At 38.2% G+C, this 18,007-nt stretch overlaps 1 protein-coding gene across 1 annotated transcript; it reads left to right on the plus strand.

Moving 5' to 3' along the window:
* The first annotated feature begins 844 nt into the window (after positions 1 to 844).
* TBR1 (T-box brain transcription factor 1) lies at positions 845 to 12,694 on the plus strand. The gene is made up of 6 exons (XM_044074783.1): positions 845 to 1,780; positions 2,611 to 2,765; positions 3,103 to 3,224; positions 3,609 to 3,767; positions 5,286 to 5,347; positions 10,764 to 12,694. The coding sequence occupies exons 1-6, from the start codon at positions 1,050 to 1,052 to the stop codon at positions 11,596 to 11,598; spliced, it is 2,064 nt and encodes a 687-aa protein (XP_043930718.1). The 5' UTR covers positions 845 to 1,049; the 3' UTR covers positions 11,599 to 12,694.
* Positions 12,695 to 18,007: the final 5,313 nt, after the last annotated feature.

Consider the following 18,007-nt stretch of genomic DNA (forward strand, 5'->3'; position numbering starts at 1 on the left):
TTTGTTTCATGCAATCAGTTGGTACAAAGAAAGTGACAATATTTGGTGGGCTTAAACCCGTTTTCAATCCAGAAGTGTCTTTTAGGTATGTATTAAAGACAACCGCGACACCAAGGGGAACCAAATATTAACTGTTCATTTATCACTGATAAAGTGGTGAGGTTTAAAAAATGTTTGCTATAGAACAGGACTAATATTTTTGGACGCAAGCCACAAGGATATATACTTTGAAACCTGAAGAAAAGGTTGTGTTGTATAGATTGAAAAGGAGTACCAGGAGAAAACCATACACACGTCAAAAACACACACACAAAGAAATAATATTGTCAGAAAGTGGGACTGATATTTGTTCATTGGTGACTCCGTAAAAAAGCCTACTTGCCCCTCCTATATTTGTGTGAGGAGGTAAAAAACTACTTTTAATTTAAAAAATATAGGTTAAAATATGTCTGCGCATTCTACAAAGAAAATGGTTACCATTAAAATTAATAGTACAGCAGGTACCATTACCCTCTAGGCTTAACAACCCTCATTGTTCTGCTAACTTTATTTTATTACAGAAACATGAAATGCTTTAATAATACTACACAAAGCTTAGAGCCCCATTAGAGTCCGTAAAGAAAAATATATTTAATATTTTGAGGAAACCCCACATACAAATCTACACTAAGGCACAAGCTTCTCCTCGCCTCTTCTTGCCTGCGCTAAAATAATCGCTTACAGTGTGCCTTCATTGCGATTAGGAGCCAGGTGATTATCCTAATTAATGTCTGTCTAATTAAATTACTGTTAGCGGATAACCAATGGCAACCGCCGTTTCATTAGTTGTACAAGCAGCAAGATCAGAAGTGAGTCTTCTCTGATTGCTGCAAAGTGTCAATTGGCCAATCTCTTCTCCAAGAAAAACTACAGCAAGCTTTTAGGTGGCATTTTGTAAGAAGAGAGTGCTGTGCTACTTGTTCGCTTTTCTTTCAGTTTATAATTTGCACACAAGGAGTTTTGAACCTGTTTTTTTGGGTATTTAATAGTGGGTTGGCTGCAAGGGAGCTATGCAACTGGAGCACTGCCTCTCCCCTTCCGTTATGCTCTCCAAGAAATTTCTCAATGTGAATACTAGTTACCCCAATCCAGGCGGATCTGAGCTTGCATTACATGATCATTCTATTATCTCGACCACTGACAACCTGGAGAGGAGTTCACCTCTGAAAAAAATGGCCAGGGGGATGGTGACGAATCAGTCGGAGGCAGACAATTTTCCTGATTCTAAGGAGGCGCCGGGGGACGTCGTCCAGAGAAACAAACTCTCTCCTCCTGTCTTGGACGGGGTAGCTGAGCTTCGTCACAACTTCGATGGATCTGCTGCCGATCGTTACCTGCAGCAGCTCTCTCAGTCCAGCCCAGCGGCCCAGCCCTCTACCTCTCCAGCTACACCTTGCATGGCCATGTTTCCTTACCCAAGCCAGCACGGACCTGCTCACCCGGCCTTTTCTCTTGGAAGCCCGGGCAGATATATGGCCCACCATCATCCAGTAATCTCGAACGGAGCTTACAACAGTTTATTAGCCAATTCATCTACGCAGGGCTATCCTTCCGCGGCAGCAGGGTATCCATACACACAGCAGTATGGTCACTCGTACCAAGGAGGACCACCGTTTTATCAGTTCTCTTCAGCACAGCCAGGCTTAGTACCGGGCAAGGCTCAGGTCTACCTGTGCAATCGGCCATTGTGGCTTAAATTTCACAGACATCAGACCGAGATGATAATCACCAAGCAAGGAAGGTAAGGGTATGGGGGGTGCAATTAATTTAGGTGAGTTTAATTATGGAAACGTAGATAAAACTATGATAGCTTATGACAGATGATTGTGTAATATTTAGTCAGGATCTTTCTGGCAGATTGCTGTGGTACTTGCAGCAAGAAAGATGAACTTGCAAGCAAACACTGTTACTAGATTTTTACTGGTTGAAACATTTCAGTAGATGGTGACAGTTTAAGATCTATGAATGATTTTTGAGTTTAGTGTGCTAATAATTGTGTTAGGAGCGCATCTGCCTGTTGGAAGGGCACTTGGGGCTATTTCCTGTTTAAGTCACTGTGTTGCGCTGAGCTTTATTAATTAACCTGATTTTATGAGCTAATGTTTTAAATGTGTAGTTGTAATTTGGAAGTTATTATGTTGGAGAAATAGATATGCATATTTATACTGGATTGTATGTAGTGTGCAAGAGCTGATCGTTTTTTACGCATGCAGAACGCAGATATTGTTATGTTGTCAAGATGCGTTTTGAAGTCATTAAATGGTTCACCTGGACCATAATGGGGGTCCCTTTTGTGTAGCATGTTTAAAACCCTATAAAAGGCTGAGAATCTAAATGCTTTGTATATTGATCGTGCAATATAATGATCATCGTGAATCCTTCTAAAAGTTGTATTTAATTTCATATTTTATGTCGGTCACATTTTTGTTAGGCGTTTTGCTTAGGTAAAATATATTCCCAAACTGTTTCCCTTGAATATCTGTGTATGTAATACGATTAATTAATTTAGAACATATTTCCACATGCACACCAGACTCAACTAAAACGATGAATTCTTCTCTTTCTGTTTAGACGCATGTTTCCGTTTTTAAGTTTTAATATGTCTGGTCTGGACCCCACGGCCCATTACAATATTTTTGTGGATGTGATCCTGGCAGATCCTAATCATTGGCGATTCCAGGGAGGCAAATGGGTTCCATGTGGCAAAGCGGACACCAACGTCCAAGGCAAGTGCTTCCAATTAACACCTATTCTCGGTCCCGAATTGAGGTGAGAATTATTAATTAAAGCTGCCGGGATGAAGGAACAATGGACCGGCTTGTCTGTCTGCCTCACATTATAATTGGTGACTTTGAGACTGGCATTAAAGATTTCCTTTTTTTCTTTCTTTCTTTTTATTTTAAATTAGACACTTGAGGCATCGATCCAATCAGATTATTCATACTGTCGTTGTGTGTTGTTTAATTGAGGGGTGGATTAGTATCTTTATACTGTCTAATAATTAGAACTAAACTCTAATTTTGCATTTAAACAAAAGTCTAAAACGAGTTTTTCCTCTCTTAGGAAACCGTGTTTACATGCACCCCGATTCCCCTAATACAGGTGCGCACTGGATGCGTCAGGAAATTTCTTTTGGCAAATTAAAACTAACAAACAACAAAGGAGCATCAAACAACAACGGACAGGTATATACCTACCAAACCTGATACTTAAACACCAGCTATTATTTCTGGGCGGTTGATATGACTTGTAAATGGATATTAAATTAGGGTGAAGCAGCTGATGTGTTGCAACAGTCATCGAGCTTTATGGATTGTAAAACAATTTTCCCCTTCCCATCTGATGCTTTTTCTAACATTTCTGCTGTCTGTATAGTAGCTTTTAGTATTAAAATGCTGCCTTTTCTGCAAAGCTTCTTGTTTACTCCACTGGCACCAGGGCTTGTGATATATATGTTCTGACAGCCTAATAGCAAAACTGGATAAGAGAACTGCATATCTCTTCTCTTCACCGGGTAGAATCGTTATGAACTATGACAGTATATTAATGGTGAGTGTATTTCTTCCCAGATGGTTGTCCTACAGTCCTTGCACAAGTATCAGCCCCGGCTACACGTAGTGGAAGTAAATGAAGACGGCACGGAAGACCCAAATCAACCGGGCAGGGTGCAGACTTTCACCTTTCCAGAGACTCAGTTCATAGCCGTGACTGCATACCAAAACACTGATGTGAGCAAAATTATTATCTTTGTGTGTGTGTGTGTGTGTGTGAGCAAAATTATTATCTTTGGTGTGTGTGTGTGGGGGGGGGGGGCTGCTGGAGCTCACATTCAACGGGGAATGCTTTGTGATATTAATAAGGTACCGTTATAAACTGTGTTTGCTGGTTGTTCTACTGTTGGGGGTCTTTTTTTTTTTTGGGGGGGGGTGATCCTAATCAGTATAAATTGCTAAATAATTTGATGCACCTTACGGTTGGTATTGTATCAGATTTTCTGATACAAGTGCTTTGATTTTAAAAGTAATGTTTTCAGTCCATTTCTCAAAATATTAATTTGTTTTCCAGCAAAAGCTACTGATTAAATCTTTATAAAGTACTGTGAGGTAACAAAGCAAATGTAGAACATGAATACAAACTTCGTTTGAACTGCGGTGCAGACTGTGGGGTGATTTAAGTGTATTAAAATTAACCACCTGAAGCAATTCGGCTTTTTATTGTCACAGAGTGCAACCAAACATTTAACAAATTTTGTGTTTTGGCTATGAGGCTTCAGCAGATGGCCTTATTTTGTTAGGGCATAAACAGCAATCCCTTTCGATAGTGTTACAATTTCATAATAACAGATGTGCAAACTAAAATCTTATTTTGTGTGGAAACTTGACGGCTAAATTGCTTACTATCTGACTGAAAAAGTTGCTTTCTGCTGATCATTTTTATCGAAAGCTGATCATTTTTACCGCTGTGATGTATCTAAATTCTCAACTTTTTAGACGGAGTATGACTTGTTGTTTTATTTTTTTTTCTTTAAATAACTTTGGTTATATTCAGTTTGCATAATATGTTTTGTTTTGGGAGAGACTTTGAGTACAGTGGCTTCCTGAATTTCGGGGAGTTACTGTATTATCTAAGCAGGTATGCAGCCCTGCATTTACATAATGCATTATGCTGTTGATTTAATCTGACCGATTGTTAGGCACTCAAAGAAATCTAGTTTAGAAGCGTTCGGGTTACAGTTGTAGCAACTTGTATTAGAAATAGGGGTAACATTTCATTATAAGTTGTAAGGATACAAAACAGTGATTGCTTTCAATGTCATTACGCCACCTCGTAATGATACTATTTTAAGTTTTGGGGCTCACAGAATGTGACTTGACACCAGTTTGCAAAGAAGGAGCTAATAATTACTTGGTTACACTGGCTGTTTGTCACAGCCTGAAAGTTAGTACTAGAAAGAGACCATCTGTAGATTGTGGACATATTTCCAAAGTAGGTGGGATGATTACAGGCTCTACATCGTGACTTGTGCTGCAGGCAGTTTCAGATTTTCCTATGAGTAATAATATAGCTGGTGTCCCTAATATTGTATTTCATTGTTTTGACGTGCGTGCGTAATACAGCTGTGCACCTTGCTCTTCTCTGTAGTACACAGCTGTTTGTGCCTGAATTGCATTGGCTGATAAAATTATAATCCTTGTAAACATCGCAGGCTCTCCATGGTAATTATTTATATTTATTTTAATTTTCAGATAACGCAATTAAAAATAGACCACAATCCTTTCGCAAAGGGCTTTCGGGATAATTATGACACGTAAGTACATCATGACTGGCTTGTTACGCTACCTCACAACTGCTTTGTCTGTCAGTTTTTCTTTTGTCTAGATTTTCTTAATGGATAAGTATGTTTACATTTGTAGCGCTTTAAACGCTAACTTGAATTTTCACACCGTGATTTTTTTTTCACTTTCTCATAAACAATAAAGGGCAATACTACGCTTAGAATTGTTTAATTGGATTGTAGTTTTACCAATAGTCATGGAAATGGTACCTGGGAATGTTTTTTAACATACAACTGCGAATAATATATACATTTAGCTACTACTGTTATTATTTTAGGGGAGGGGTACTTGCGGATTGTGCAAGCGTACAACTGTGAAATAAAATACATATAAAACATTACTTGTGGGGTGAGGTATGTTAAAGCTTAACACTAAGGATTACTGCTTGGTAATATTTTAATTGTAGACTGTATCTGTCATAACATTCTTAAGGAAAACGTCTGGACCACGTTACATGGGAGGACATTACCTGTTTTCATCCTTTTGTTACTGTTTGCTTACTTTGAGCAAGGCTGAGTGGATCTTTTATATATTGTAATAGATTATAATCATTGAGTGTAAACATGGGAATCCAATAAACTTTAAATAAACACGCAATGTTATTTAACCTGCTATTATAGCCACTGTGCAGTTGTTAACTTTTCAGGTGAGCGACATTTTTTGCTTTATGGAAGGTGGGCATATAAAATCGTAACAGAAAAAAGACACAGTTGGGAGATATATGTATATACGCATAGACTGTCCAGCCTTTTCCATTTTTTTTAACCTCTGGGTAAATCTACAGAGGATTCATGCTTCTTATTGTTCTGAAAATGTATGTTGAGGCAAAACCTAACTGGTAATGCCCCCCCCCCCTCCGTGTTTTCCCCTGATTTCTTGAGCAAATAAGTCAGAACTGTCTGCAGATTTGGTATTTTAATGAGCAATTTGACGGTGAAATAAAGCCTGAAATTTTCCAAGGGCAAGCTTCCCATGTTTTCCTTTGTAAACTTCCAGATGCAGAGTTCTCTTTTTTTCTGTGCTAGAATTGCAGTGGTTAACAGATTTTTGAATGGAGTGCGTTTAGAGTGGTTATAACTTAAATTCTACCAGGAACTGCCTTTTGCTTAAATTTGGAGACTTGTCAAATGTTCCCTTGTTAATTTTTCATCATACCTGTACAGGTCTAGCTTTCATCTGATTATAGGAATATAGGACAAACAAATTCCACGGGGCGTGATTCTCCCCAACTTTTACAGAATCATTCCAAGTGATAAATCTGTTTTAAGTATCTCAGAATAAATATATATAGGGCATAGACTAAAATTATGTATCTGCTGTAAACAGATGGGGTGTGTTATTCCTGAAATCTGAAACATTTTGCTGTAGCTTTTGCACTGCTGTATAAAATCCTCCAGTTAAATCTCGACGAGGCCATAATGTCTTATTCACTGGGTTAAATCGTACTGTATATGAAAATTATACATAATACTCCGCTTCCGATTTCCCAGTTCCATGTACTTTTTTTCTACTGTACTTTTTCAATTTTGTATAATTTCTCCCATTCCAGTGAAATGCACAATTTAAAATGTGTACACTATAAACACATCTAAGCTTGTTTCGATAATATTGCTGTTGACCTAATCGAATAGGTCCTTTTTGGCCATTTGGAGCTGTAGAAGCATAGTATAGCTTTTTTATGCCTGCTTATTTCGGTCACTCTGTATAAATAACAGGTATGCATGCCGAGAAGTACCTTGCTATTGCAGGTAAGACCGTGGTTTATAGTACGATGTAAGTGTATATACAAAGCTATAATTTGTGTGTGTATGTCATATATACTTATCTACATATCAGTACGTGGTATGCTCTATGTTTTGCTATCGCGGTTTTTTTTCCTTAGTTACCTAACATATGACTGCTAATGTGTATTTTTTTAGATCTTACTAATTGTATTATTGTTTGCGCAAATTTTCTCCCCGCTGAAAACAGGCTCGTTTCCCAGTCGGACACTACCTGGTTAATGCATGTTAATAAATAAATTAATTAAATAAATAAATACTATAGAACGGTGTAGATGTTACTGAAAAACATACGTTCACCTGCTAACTTATAGACCATTCATTTTTTTTCACTGCAAGTAAAATGCAACATAATTAATAAAATAAAAAACTTCCAAACTGCTGTGATTAACTGTGCTCTGACTCATTAGGACAAAAGGTAGCTAAACCTGCAAATGACGTAATAATATTAAATAACATAAAGTGTTAGTGTTCTTGTTAGTAAATGGAAATTATCAATGTCGGTTTTTAGCATGGGAGACTGAAGGCAGCATTTCAAGTTGGCTATGAGTTCAGTGTTTTTGTATAGTCACTCCTCTTTTCAGGGTGAAGTTAGCATGCATTTTACAACGACTGATGGTATTTTCCATAGACCCCCCCCCCATACTAATGCATGATTGTTATCAAAAAGGTCGCGTTCGTTTTGTGTTTGAGCTCCTGACATTACATTCGCGCAACCTGTTATAGGTCTGGGGGCTCAATGTTTACTTCCAGTGGACCAGCAACTCCTCACCAAACAGAAAATTCTAGACTGTACAACAAAGAAGTACCTCTCCTAGCACACGTTCAGGGATTTGCTCAAATTTATGCATTTTAGCTGAGATTTGTCAGCTGCAAGAAATTAATTCACTGGCAGCTCCGAAAATCGGTTCTGAATATTCATTTTATGGGGGCAATACAATATACAGACATTATACATCTGTTTTAATATTTCTAGAGAAACAGCCTTAACTAGTTTCTTTTAATATGTCCTGGAAGATGATGTTCTTAACTGCTAGATACGTATGTGCAGGTGTACTATTTGATAAACAGGTTAGTGAACTTGTCAGAATATCCCTTTCACACACCCTGGTCCAGAGATATATAAACGGTCAACAAACATACGTTAAAAAGTAAAATAATATTAATGATAACACTTTAAAACATTTATGAACCCGACGCAGCAGATTGTGCAGCACACACGTTGAAAAAGTACTATGTAACCTTGATGCACTGTTTACATTTTTATTGGTTTTAAGTACGTCAGCGTGGAAAATAGATGCTACTGACAAGATAATATTATTCTAATTGATTAGAATTTATTCAGAAAAGTCTGTTTTGATACTGCTATTTCTTAAAGGAATCTGTTGCACTGTTTGAGGAGTGAATCACAAATGAGCTCTTGCATGTAAGACCATCTTTCAATAGAAGTTTTTTTTTAATGGTTGAAGTGCGCGTCGAGGATCACACCTCTTGGCATAAGACCTCTGGACAAAACCAAAAGTAATGCAGGACAAAAGCTTAACACCAGGGACACATTTTAATTATAGCTCTTGTAAACCGGGGTGCTAGAATAACAGATTTTGCGGTAGCCTGTATTTTCTGTAGGATATTAATTCTGAAAGTGAAATGTTTGTCTTTATTCATTGACTTCTGTCCTCGATGGTTTGCCAGAAGATGTAGAGCAGACCAAAAATATCACGCAAAATTCTGGACAGTTGAGAGGTCTGCAATTGTACAAGGTGATGTAGCTGGAAGTAATATATTCATATGTAAATCCAACAGGCAGTGGCTGTTAATTAAAAAAAAATACTTACTGGCTTAAGTGACCCTCCTGTTTTAACTCCACGGCTCTAAGAAGTTACCGAACAACCACGATAAGGCTATGTTGATTTTAAACAATGGTGACTGTCAAAGTTAAGGAAGAAAATCTGACAACACGATTTAGCAGCCGTCAGTAGTAGTGTAATAACTAAATCGTGCAAATGTTCAACTTGTATACCACAGCACAGCAATGAAATGGCAATGTGGGGATGGGAGTATATACTGCTAGCAACTTCTCAACGACACTGATTTTGTCCCTCTCTCCCACGTTACTTTTTGCGTCTTAATATTTGATGATTTGCTTTTTGCATCCATTAAAGGGTACATGCATATCAAGCAAGTGACCCAAGCCAAGTGGTCGTTATTTTAATGTTAGGTCTACTATATGGAGGCCTCCTGTTCTTAAAAAAGTGCTCCTCTTTCTGATACTCTGCCATGTTTTTTTGTGAATTTTAGATGGGCGGAGAAATTGATACTTAAGATCGAATACTATAACCATACTAATTATTGCTAAGTGCTCAAGCCATAATTAATGTATTACTGCCACTAGAATGTTACAAAGCGGTTATCAGTCCTTGTATATACTGAGCCTAAGTCATTTTGCAGTGAAACAGTGGTGTAACAAAAGCAAAACACCAGGGTGTGAGACAGTGTTGCTGTACCCGTCCGTAAGGTGAAAAACATATTTGTTACAGTGCGAGATCCATATTCGCCTTGTGTTTGTTACTCGCTTTGTGATGGTTACTCTGATTTGATCATGCGAGTTGTGCCCCAAGCTCCTATTGCTGGAAAGCTGAACATTGCACTTGCTGTAGTCACCTGTATAACATACAGACTGCACAATATTTTGGCATTAAATCCTTTTCGTATGGATGTTGTTTATCCTTAATGAGTAGGAATGATCCTTTTTAGTAGTAGAAGGGTTTTAAGCCCACCTCCCCCCGTTTCACTACGAGGAACAACTTCTGGAGAAACCTGACTCTCTGCTGTTAATTTTGTTTGTAGGCAACATCAATATCTACATTTCACATTCCATTCCATTACCTGCAAAACATACATACTTATACTATGCCAAACAAGAATCTAGGCTTGGGATTTTTAGACTGATGACGCTTGGAACAATAGAGAAATGTATCCTGTGAGCATCCCTCTCAGGCTGCATGTTCAAACCTGAGATACAACTAATGCATATCAGGGACACTTTTTATGATGTTCCCTTTGAAAGATTCATTAAAAGGCACCATTTGATGACTGCATTCCTGATAGATATTTTATTCAGGACAGAACAATATTTCTGCGGCGAAATCGGAAAACAGTTTGGAGATGTATGACAATGTGAGCAATTAAATGTAAATGATTGTGTTTTGTTTTTCTTTTTTCTTTTTTTTTTTTTTTTGCATCTCCGTTACAAGGCACCGTCTGGTGACTGTAAGTTTGCTATGTTACAGTTAAAGTATAGCTTTTATGAAGCACTTGCAACATTTCTGAGGCCAAATCAGAAAACAGTTTGGAACTATTTGAGAATGGGGACTATTAAGATTATTTTCTTTTGTGTATTTGCGCATTTTTGTAGTCCTTTTGTATCGCAGATGTTAATGCATAGATTACTAGTTTCTTATTTTAATTGTACCATTTGAACCTACTTTGCTGTGCTTGAATCATGTGTAATAATCAAGGCATGCAAAATGCCACTGAGGTACTTCTAACTTTGTTTCTGCAGTAGTTAACTTTTTTTTTTGTTTTTTTTTTTTTTTTTTTTATGCAGGATTTACACTGGCTGTGATATGGATCGCCTAACACCATCTCCTAGTGACTCTCCACGTTCTCAGATTGTGCCCGGTGCCCGTTACGCAATGGCTGGTTCTTTCCTCCAGGACCAATTTGTAAGCAGCTATGCCAAATCCCGCTTCCATCCGGCAGCTGGGACCGGGCCTGGAGCCGACCGCAGTGTTCCCCACACCAACGGCTTGCTTTCGCCACAACAGACTGAGGAGCCTGGGGCACCCTCCCCTCAGCGCTGGTTTGTTACCCCAGCAAACAATCGTCTAGATTTTGCAACTTCAGCTTATGAGGCCGCCACCGATTTTGCTGGCAATGCCGCCACACTCTTGTCCTATGCTGCTGCTGGGGTAAAGGCTCTACCCTTACAGGCAACAAGCTGCACCGGCAGACCAATTGGGTACTATAGCGACCCTTCAGGATGGGGTGCTCGCACTCCACCTCAGTACTGCAGCAAATCTAGTGCTGTGCTTTCTTGCTGGCCAAGTAACACTGCTAGCAGGACAACCGCTGCCAACTCCTACTTGGGTGACGAAGGGGACAGTCTTGCTACGGAAAGGTCCCCCCTAGCCGGCAATGAAGATTCCAAGCCCAAAGACTTGTCCGATTCAAGTTGGATTGAAACCCCGACATCCATTAAGTCAATTGACTCCACCGACTCTGGAATTTATGAGCAAGCCAAGAGGAGACGGATCTCCCCATCAGACACACCAGTTTCGGAGAGTTCCTCGCCATTAAAAAGTGAAGTTCTCCCACCCAGGGACTGTGAAAAAACCTGCGCCAAGGATGTGGGCTACTACGGGTTCTATTCCCACAGCTAAAGACACTACTGGCACACTTTATATGTTTCCAGTTGTGCCATACTAACATTTTTTTACTCAGACAACACGTTTTTTGTTGACATTAAACCATAAGTACTATACTCCTCAAATATCTGTTTTACCACGGGAGACTCTGGGGGAAAAAGGGACCACCAAATGACACTTTTTTCTTCTTCCTGGCAGTGCTGGTAAACTAAACCATGCTTACATGCTCACAGCCTGAGTAAAGGAAAACACTGGCAAGGGTTTTGCCACAGCTGTTAGGATTCTGTCAACCTTTGGAGAGATGGAGCCTTTTAAACGAGATGTTTAGAACTGCCATTTGTAAACCTGGGTTCAAAGTAATATAATTTGCCCGCATTCTCAAAATGAAAAGAGAAGTTATTGCTCTATACGTCACGTTATTTTTTGTCATTCTATTAAGTGCCAAAAACATTATTGATTTGTTGTCTTTGTACGGTGCCAAAATTTCTTACGTACATTGTTTTCTAAAGTCTTTACATGTAAATACGTGTAATTATCAGACTGTACAGGGATTTCACTCGTTGTTGATCTGTGTATGGAAGTGAGGTTTAAATATATGATATATAAATCAATTTTACCAAGTAGCAAATTTAATTTTTGACATTCAAAAGGGTGTATAGAAAATAATTGCAAGATGCTGCTTTCCACTGCTTTGCACAGAATGAGCAGCAGGTAACATGTACATTTTTAATATCCCATAATCATAAAGGTCATTGATTTCTAATAGAAACTAGAAATTGATTTGTGTAGGTATTTTGCACATTTAATTTCGGAGGTTCCCATTCTTGTTTTTGTGAAGTAGGTGTGAATTACTGAAGCCTTCTGCGTAAATTTATATTGGAGGGGGTCGGGGCTTGTATCTATATGTATTTGTAATCCTTTCTCTTTTAGGGTTGCTCGTGTATACTTTCTGTCTTCTGTGAAGCTTATTTATTTTATTTTGTCGACTCTGTGAAGTGAATTATTTATTAACTGAAACTTCACTTGCTGTTTTTTTATTTTGAATGTTTGTATAGTTTGTGTATTTGAAGAAAAAAATAAAAAAGTAATACTGTGAAATATTGGTACAAAAGGCCACTGTGTTGCAACCTTCTGTATTAAAATAATGTTTGCTGATGAACTTTTGCTAACTCCTGTTTAAAAACGATTTTTTTACATGACAAAATACAATTGACAGATACTGCACCACTTAATTTAGTTTAGATGGTCAGATAACGGTATTACAAAAGGGTCAGTAGAACAAATTAATACAGGTATGCCAACTGTGTCTTCTTCACCTCCTGAGATACTGTAGTGACCTGTAACCAAGTCTCTGCACTTCTCAACTGCTATAATTTAGGCATAGCTCTTATTTTTTGCCCGCAAGATTCCATATTGCTCCTAGATTTTTTTTCTCTCCATAAACTTGTTTAATGGTACAAACATCACAAAATTGAATTGAACTAAGAAGACACACACACACACACACACACACACACACACACACACACACACACACACACACACACACACACATTCTATCTGATTTGTGGCCTTCTTTTCTGAGAATAGAACAAGATAGTAACAGTTACAGAAAGAGGAGAGCGATACAATGGAGTAATATCACACGGATAGCTGTTATTTAATTTTAAAGTACACAAGCAATTTTAAGCAGGTATTTTTTTTGTACATAAATGGCTATTAGCAACGCAACCAGGAGCAAACGTAAATGGGGAGCATGAATGTTTTGAGGTCTAGGAATGTACACAATTGTCAAGTCAGTATGGTGTATATCAACCTCTTAATACAGGAAATCTGGACAAGCTTAAAATAATTGTGGGGGGGGGGTGTAGAAACTGATTTTAGATGTTGTACTTAAATAGCTAGAATACCAGGATTTGTGGTAGCATCCATTTTTTAATGGACATGATGTCTGAAACTCAAATGTCTACGTCATTAGTTAATGACGTTTATCATCCGTGATTTGCAAGAAAACGCAAAACATATAGGGTTGCCAGTGGGGCATTGTTTGTAGAAAAGTGAGATTCTGCAGGATCAAGCATACTCAATACCAATACAGAGGACAGAAGTTTACATTTCTTGCCAAAATAATTCTTGAAACATTCGAGTTGCTGCTATTTCATATAACGTTTAGATGTTTCAGGTGCAAAATAACTATTTTATGCAACTATTAAAGAAAACTTAGGATTTTTTTGTCCTTAAATCTCATGATGTTTGCCGTTTTTAAAAGTTTTTTTTTCTTGTCACAGACCACAATTACCCAAAGATGGGCTGTACTCCCAATGTGGGACGGGTGGTAACCCTACAAAACGTTTGACGAACAGACCCATAATTTGGAGGTTTTGTGAAAATCTGGACAATTGAGCGGAATTGTGGGTAGAGAGTTGTGCATATAATGACAAGCGGTATTTTTTTCTTTTGGTTAAAGTAGTGCCTATTTTCGCATGCACTTTTTCCATTTTTGAGTCGTGCAAACACACTTTGCAGCTAAGAAGTTTTAAGTTTAGGATAAACGAATCACGAGATATATTATCTCCTTATATCCTTAATATATTATTAGAGTATACTAATTCTATGTAACTACCGTTATACAAGCTGCATACGCTGTGTACTAAGTTTTTGAGCAATACTCCACTGCCAGAAGTTGTGCCCTAATGTTTCGCCTTACCCCCTCTAGACTCTTGAAAAAAAAAGTTATACCCGTTTAAGGTTACCAACTGGTATGTTACCACCTATGTGCTCTGGTGTTTGTTTATTAAATACCGTGTTGATTTTTATTTCCTAGGGTCTAATAGGTGCAGCAGTCGCTGCTAATGTAAACAAATAAAATACATTTTAGAAGAACCAGCTAAAAAAAACCCCTGTCCATACAACATCGGAAATGCTCCTCAAAACGCTCCTCCTGCATTCAATTTTGGCTAAGTTATTTAGGCAAGTCCTGAAAATACAGTACATCATTGTGCATGTATAGATTGGATTTCTGTTTGAAGGCGGTGATCTGGCCGAGGTCGCACTATTGTGCCCATAGATTGTTTTAAGAGCGGGTGTATTTATACTGCTCTCTCTCAACCCTAAAGGACTGCTTTAAATAATACACTCTAGCTAATTACCAAAGGGCCAGAGATGGCTCGGGTTTGTTGACCCTGTTGTCTAGACGCTTGCTACCTAATTGATTTACATCTTTTAATTGCTTGTTGTAAAGATTATTACAAGTACACATTAAGTAAGAAACGCACAGAGCAAAGTGACCTAACCTTCTAGGGAAGAATATCATTAAAGGGTCAATGTTATCCTGCTGGGTTTACATCGATATATGTATGATGTGTTTAACACAGGAAAAACATTTCGGACTGTTCAGCTTTCTAAAACTTTTAATTGTGATCTCTCTCTTCTTGGAGCTTAAATCATCAGTGACATCTCTATTAAGATGTACAAAAGAATGCTTGATCTTATCTGAGTTAGGATGCTGATATAATAGTCTTACAGCATTTATATTTTTGCACTTACAATTAAGATTTAGTAAATAGCGACACCTCTGTGTATAACTCTGCTTTGGTAGGCTTGTTGAAATGCGAAGGATGAATTATGAAAATGTGTTTTTGATACACGTATTTGGTTTGTTCGTTGCATTTTGTGTATTTATTTGTGAGTATTTAACGTAATTGATCACTCCATAAATCCTTCGTCCTGTGGTAGAGTGCAAATTGACCCGTCGGTTCGTCCTTTTCTGCATTTTTTGTTGTATTTTAAATTCTTCGGGGGGGGGGGGGGTCGCGCCTGAGAACCTTTAGAGAAGCTGTAATATTTAGGGTTTCAAGTACAAAACCTTAGCTGGTCCATCACGTTTTGAACTGTGTGGGGGTGGGAGATCCTCCAACAATGTTATGTGTATTGTGGTTACTCCGTGTAATTACATCAGTCGGTCTTGTGAAAGGATTAGGAATTATTTAATCTTTGCACCCCAGTATAAAACGAGCAGAGTGCATATCCATTGTCTGTAGATGGGATGCAGCCTGCATTTTTTAAGTGAACATGCGTTTTTACACTTCACTCCCACTCCGGTAGCCAGAGTGCATGAAGATTACTTGCCCATCATATTTTATTCTGCTGTTGCTATACTAGATAGGAAATTACATGCAACACATAAAACGAAACTTCCTACATTGGAGGCTATTAATATAACACCTGCAGTGCCTTACACCACCGTGGACGCAGTTACCTTCTTTGATTCACTCATATTCTCAAGCATTTGTCTTTAGAAATGGGGCATTCGTTTCCTTAGGTCTCCTTAATGGAAAACGCCATCAACTAACAATATCTAAGCTTATCCCTTCCCTGCCTGTTAACAGCAGATGTTTCCTGCTAAATAAGGAATTTGGTCTAAATGATCAGAAAACTTAAATATGTTTGATTTATGGGAGATAGGAAATTCACCCCGGGGATCACTTCTGTGGCTCTGCTTGATAGGGGCACAGGAAAATAATTTTCTTGGGTGGCAAAAGCCAGGGTACCGTTTGGTTAGGCTTATATAGGCCCTAGGACCAATAGCCTAGTATATACCTATCTATGAACACCTTTACTTCATCTTTCCAGTGCCGACCCCCCCCCCAAACTCCCCAAATATTTGCCGCATATTTTTTCTGTGGCTCTCAACATTTGTAGTTTTTTGACAAATCATTGGCGATTGAAGTCACTAAATACTGACATTGGAATTTCAGATTTCATATCCTTCATAAAATGCATGGTAGCACAAATCAAGTTATTCTCGCAACCAAGTTTATAAAACCAGTATTTAAAATATACCCGTTTTCTGGTTTTGCCTTACCATTATTTTAGGGTTTCTCCAGATTTAAGAGGTCGAGAAATATGCTCAGTCCCCATGAAACGGTCACCGTTATCTACACCAATAGCAGACAATCTACTTTTTTTTCAAGGAATATCTGCTCTTATAAAACATTCAACTGCCTAGCATGTCAGTTTAGTAGAGGTGGGATTGATTAGTTGTGATAGTGATGATTTTTAAATACAATGACTCTTTCAGTTGCCAATATACAGTCAATAAATCTGCTCCTTTACTAGAAATCTGGTAGGGGGAAAAGTGCGGCTTATGACCTCACTTAAGCACCAAGCGGAATGTGGTGAGGTTCTACCGTTACCTAGTGGTGGTGAGCACGGTGTAGGCAGCCATACCGGTAGTACAATGGGGAACCTGGACATACTGGTAGTAAAGTGAGTACCTTTTCCGAGCAACGCTTGAGGAAATGTTGTAATGTTGGATGCATGTTCAGTTTAACCCAAGTAGAAACAATCTACCCACTGTTAACTGCTTACATACGGTATAAGTCAAAATTGCAGTACTACTTATGTACAGTGTCCGTTAATGAGGAGCTTTTCTCTCCGGGCCTCCGCTGAAAACGGGTTCTGTTGACCCAGACGGGCTATCTCGGTAAAAACAAATGAATGAATAAATGGCTCGCAGAGACCAAAAGATGTCTATACATAATACCTTTCAACTGTCCCCGATTTTGACTCTATTTTTACCTCTGTACCTCGTAATCCCTCTTAACACTAGTGCCTTTTGGACACAAAGTGGTGAATCATACTTAAATAATGACAATAATTAAGAGCTTAAGAATTATTTTACTTCAGGAAATGTTTATTAATTTATATTCTCTAATTCTGTTAATGCCGCAGGTTCATAGAACTAATATTTTAAGTGTTCCCGATTGCCCCTGATTCTGTTGAGAGCCATGCTATACATATGATGAGAGCCATGCTATACATACAACAGAGATATACACACCGCTTTCTTACAAATAAAGGTACTGATTTGGGGGAACATATTTGCTAATTGTTCGTGGGTCAACAGCTGACAAGGTGCCATCGTTCCCAAAGAGTTGTACCTGTTTTAATCCCGTGGGGAGAAGATCATGAGTACACAATGAAAAATGTGACCTTTCCTTTGGAACTAAGGAGCCACGATATCCTTCCAAGTTTTCTTTCCATTGCAAACAAGGATCACAGTCAGTCAAGGACAAATCTCAACAGAATCGGGGACAAAACCAGCAATAATAATGGACACTTCAAAATATTACTACTATTAACGCAAAGTAATGCCAGCATAAAAAAGTGAATTAATATACATTTTCTGAAATAAAAGAAGTCTATAACTCAAATCAGTGTTATTTATTAGGTATAATTCTTCGTATTGTCTCCATAAATTACAAGTTTTAGGAGGGATTAAGAGAAACGGACTTAACATTTGAGTCAAAATCAGGAGCACCTAAGGGGTATGAGTCATACCGTATGACTGCAAGCTTAACTGTTTTAATATTTCATGTTTGTTTTTTAATATTCTTTAGCAAACCCTTAACTGTTCCTGTCA

The sequence above is a fragment of the Protopterus annectens genome, chromosome 6.part0 (assembly GCF_019279795.1).
Source record: "Protopterus annectens isolate FY-2018-M chromosome 6.part0, PAN1.0, whole genome shotgun sequence".
NCBI lineage: Eukaryota > Metazoa > Chordata > Ceratodontiformes > Protopteridae > Protopterus > Protopterus annectens.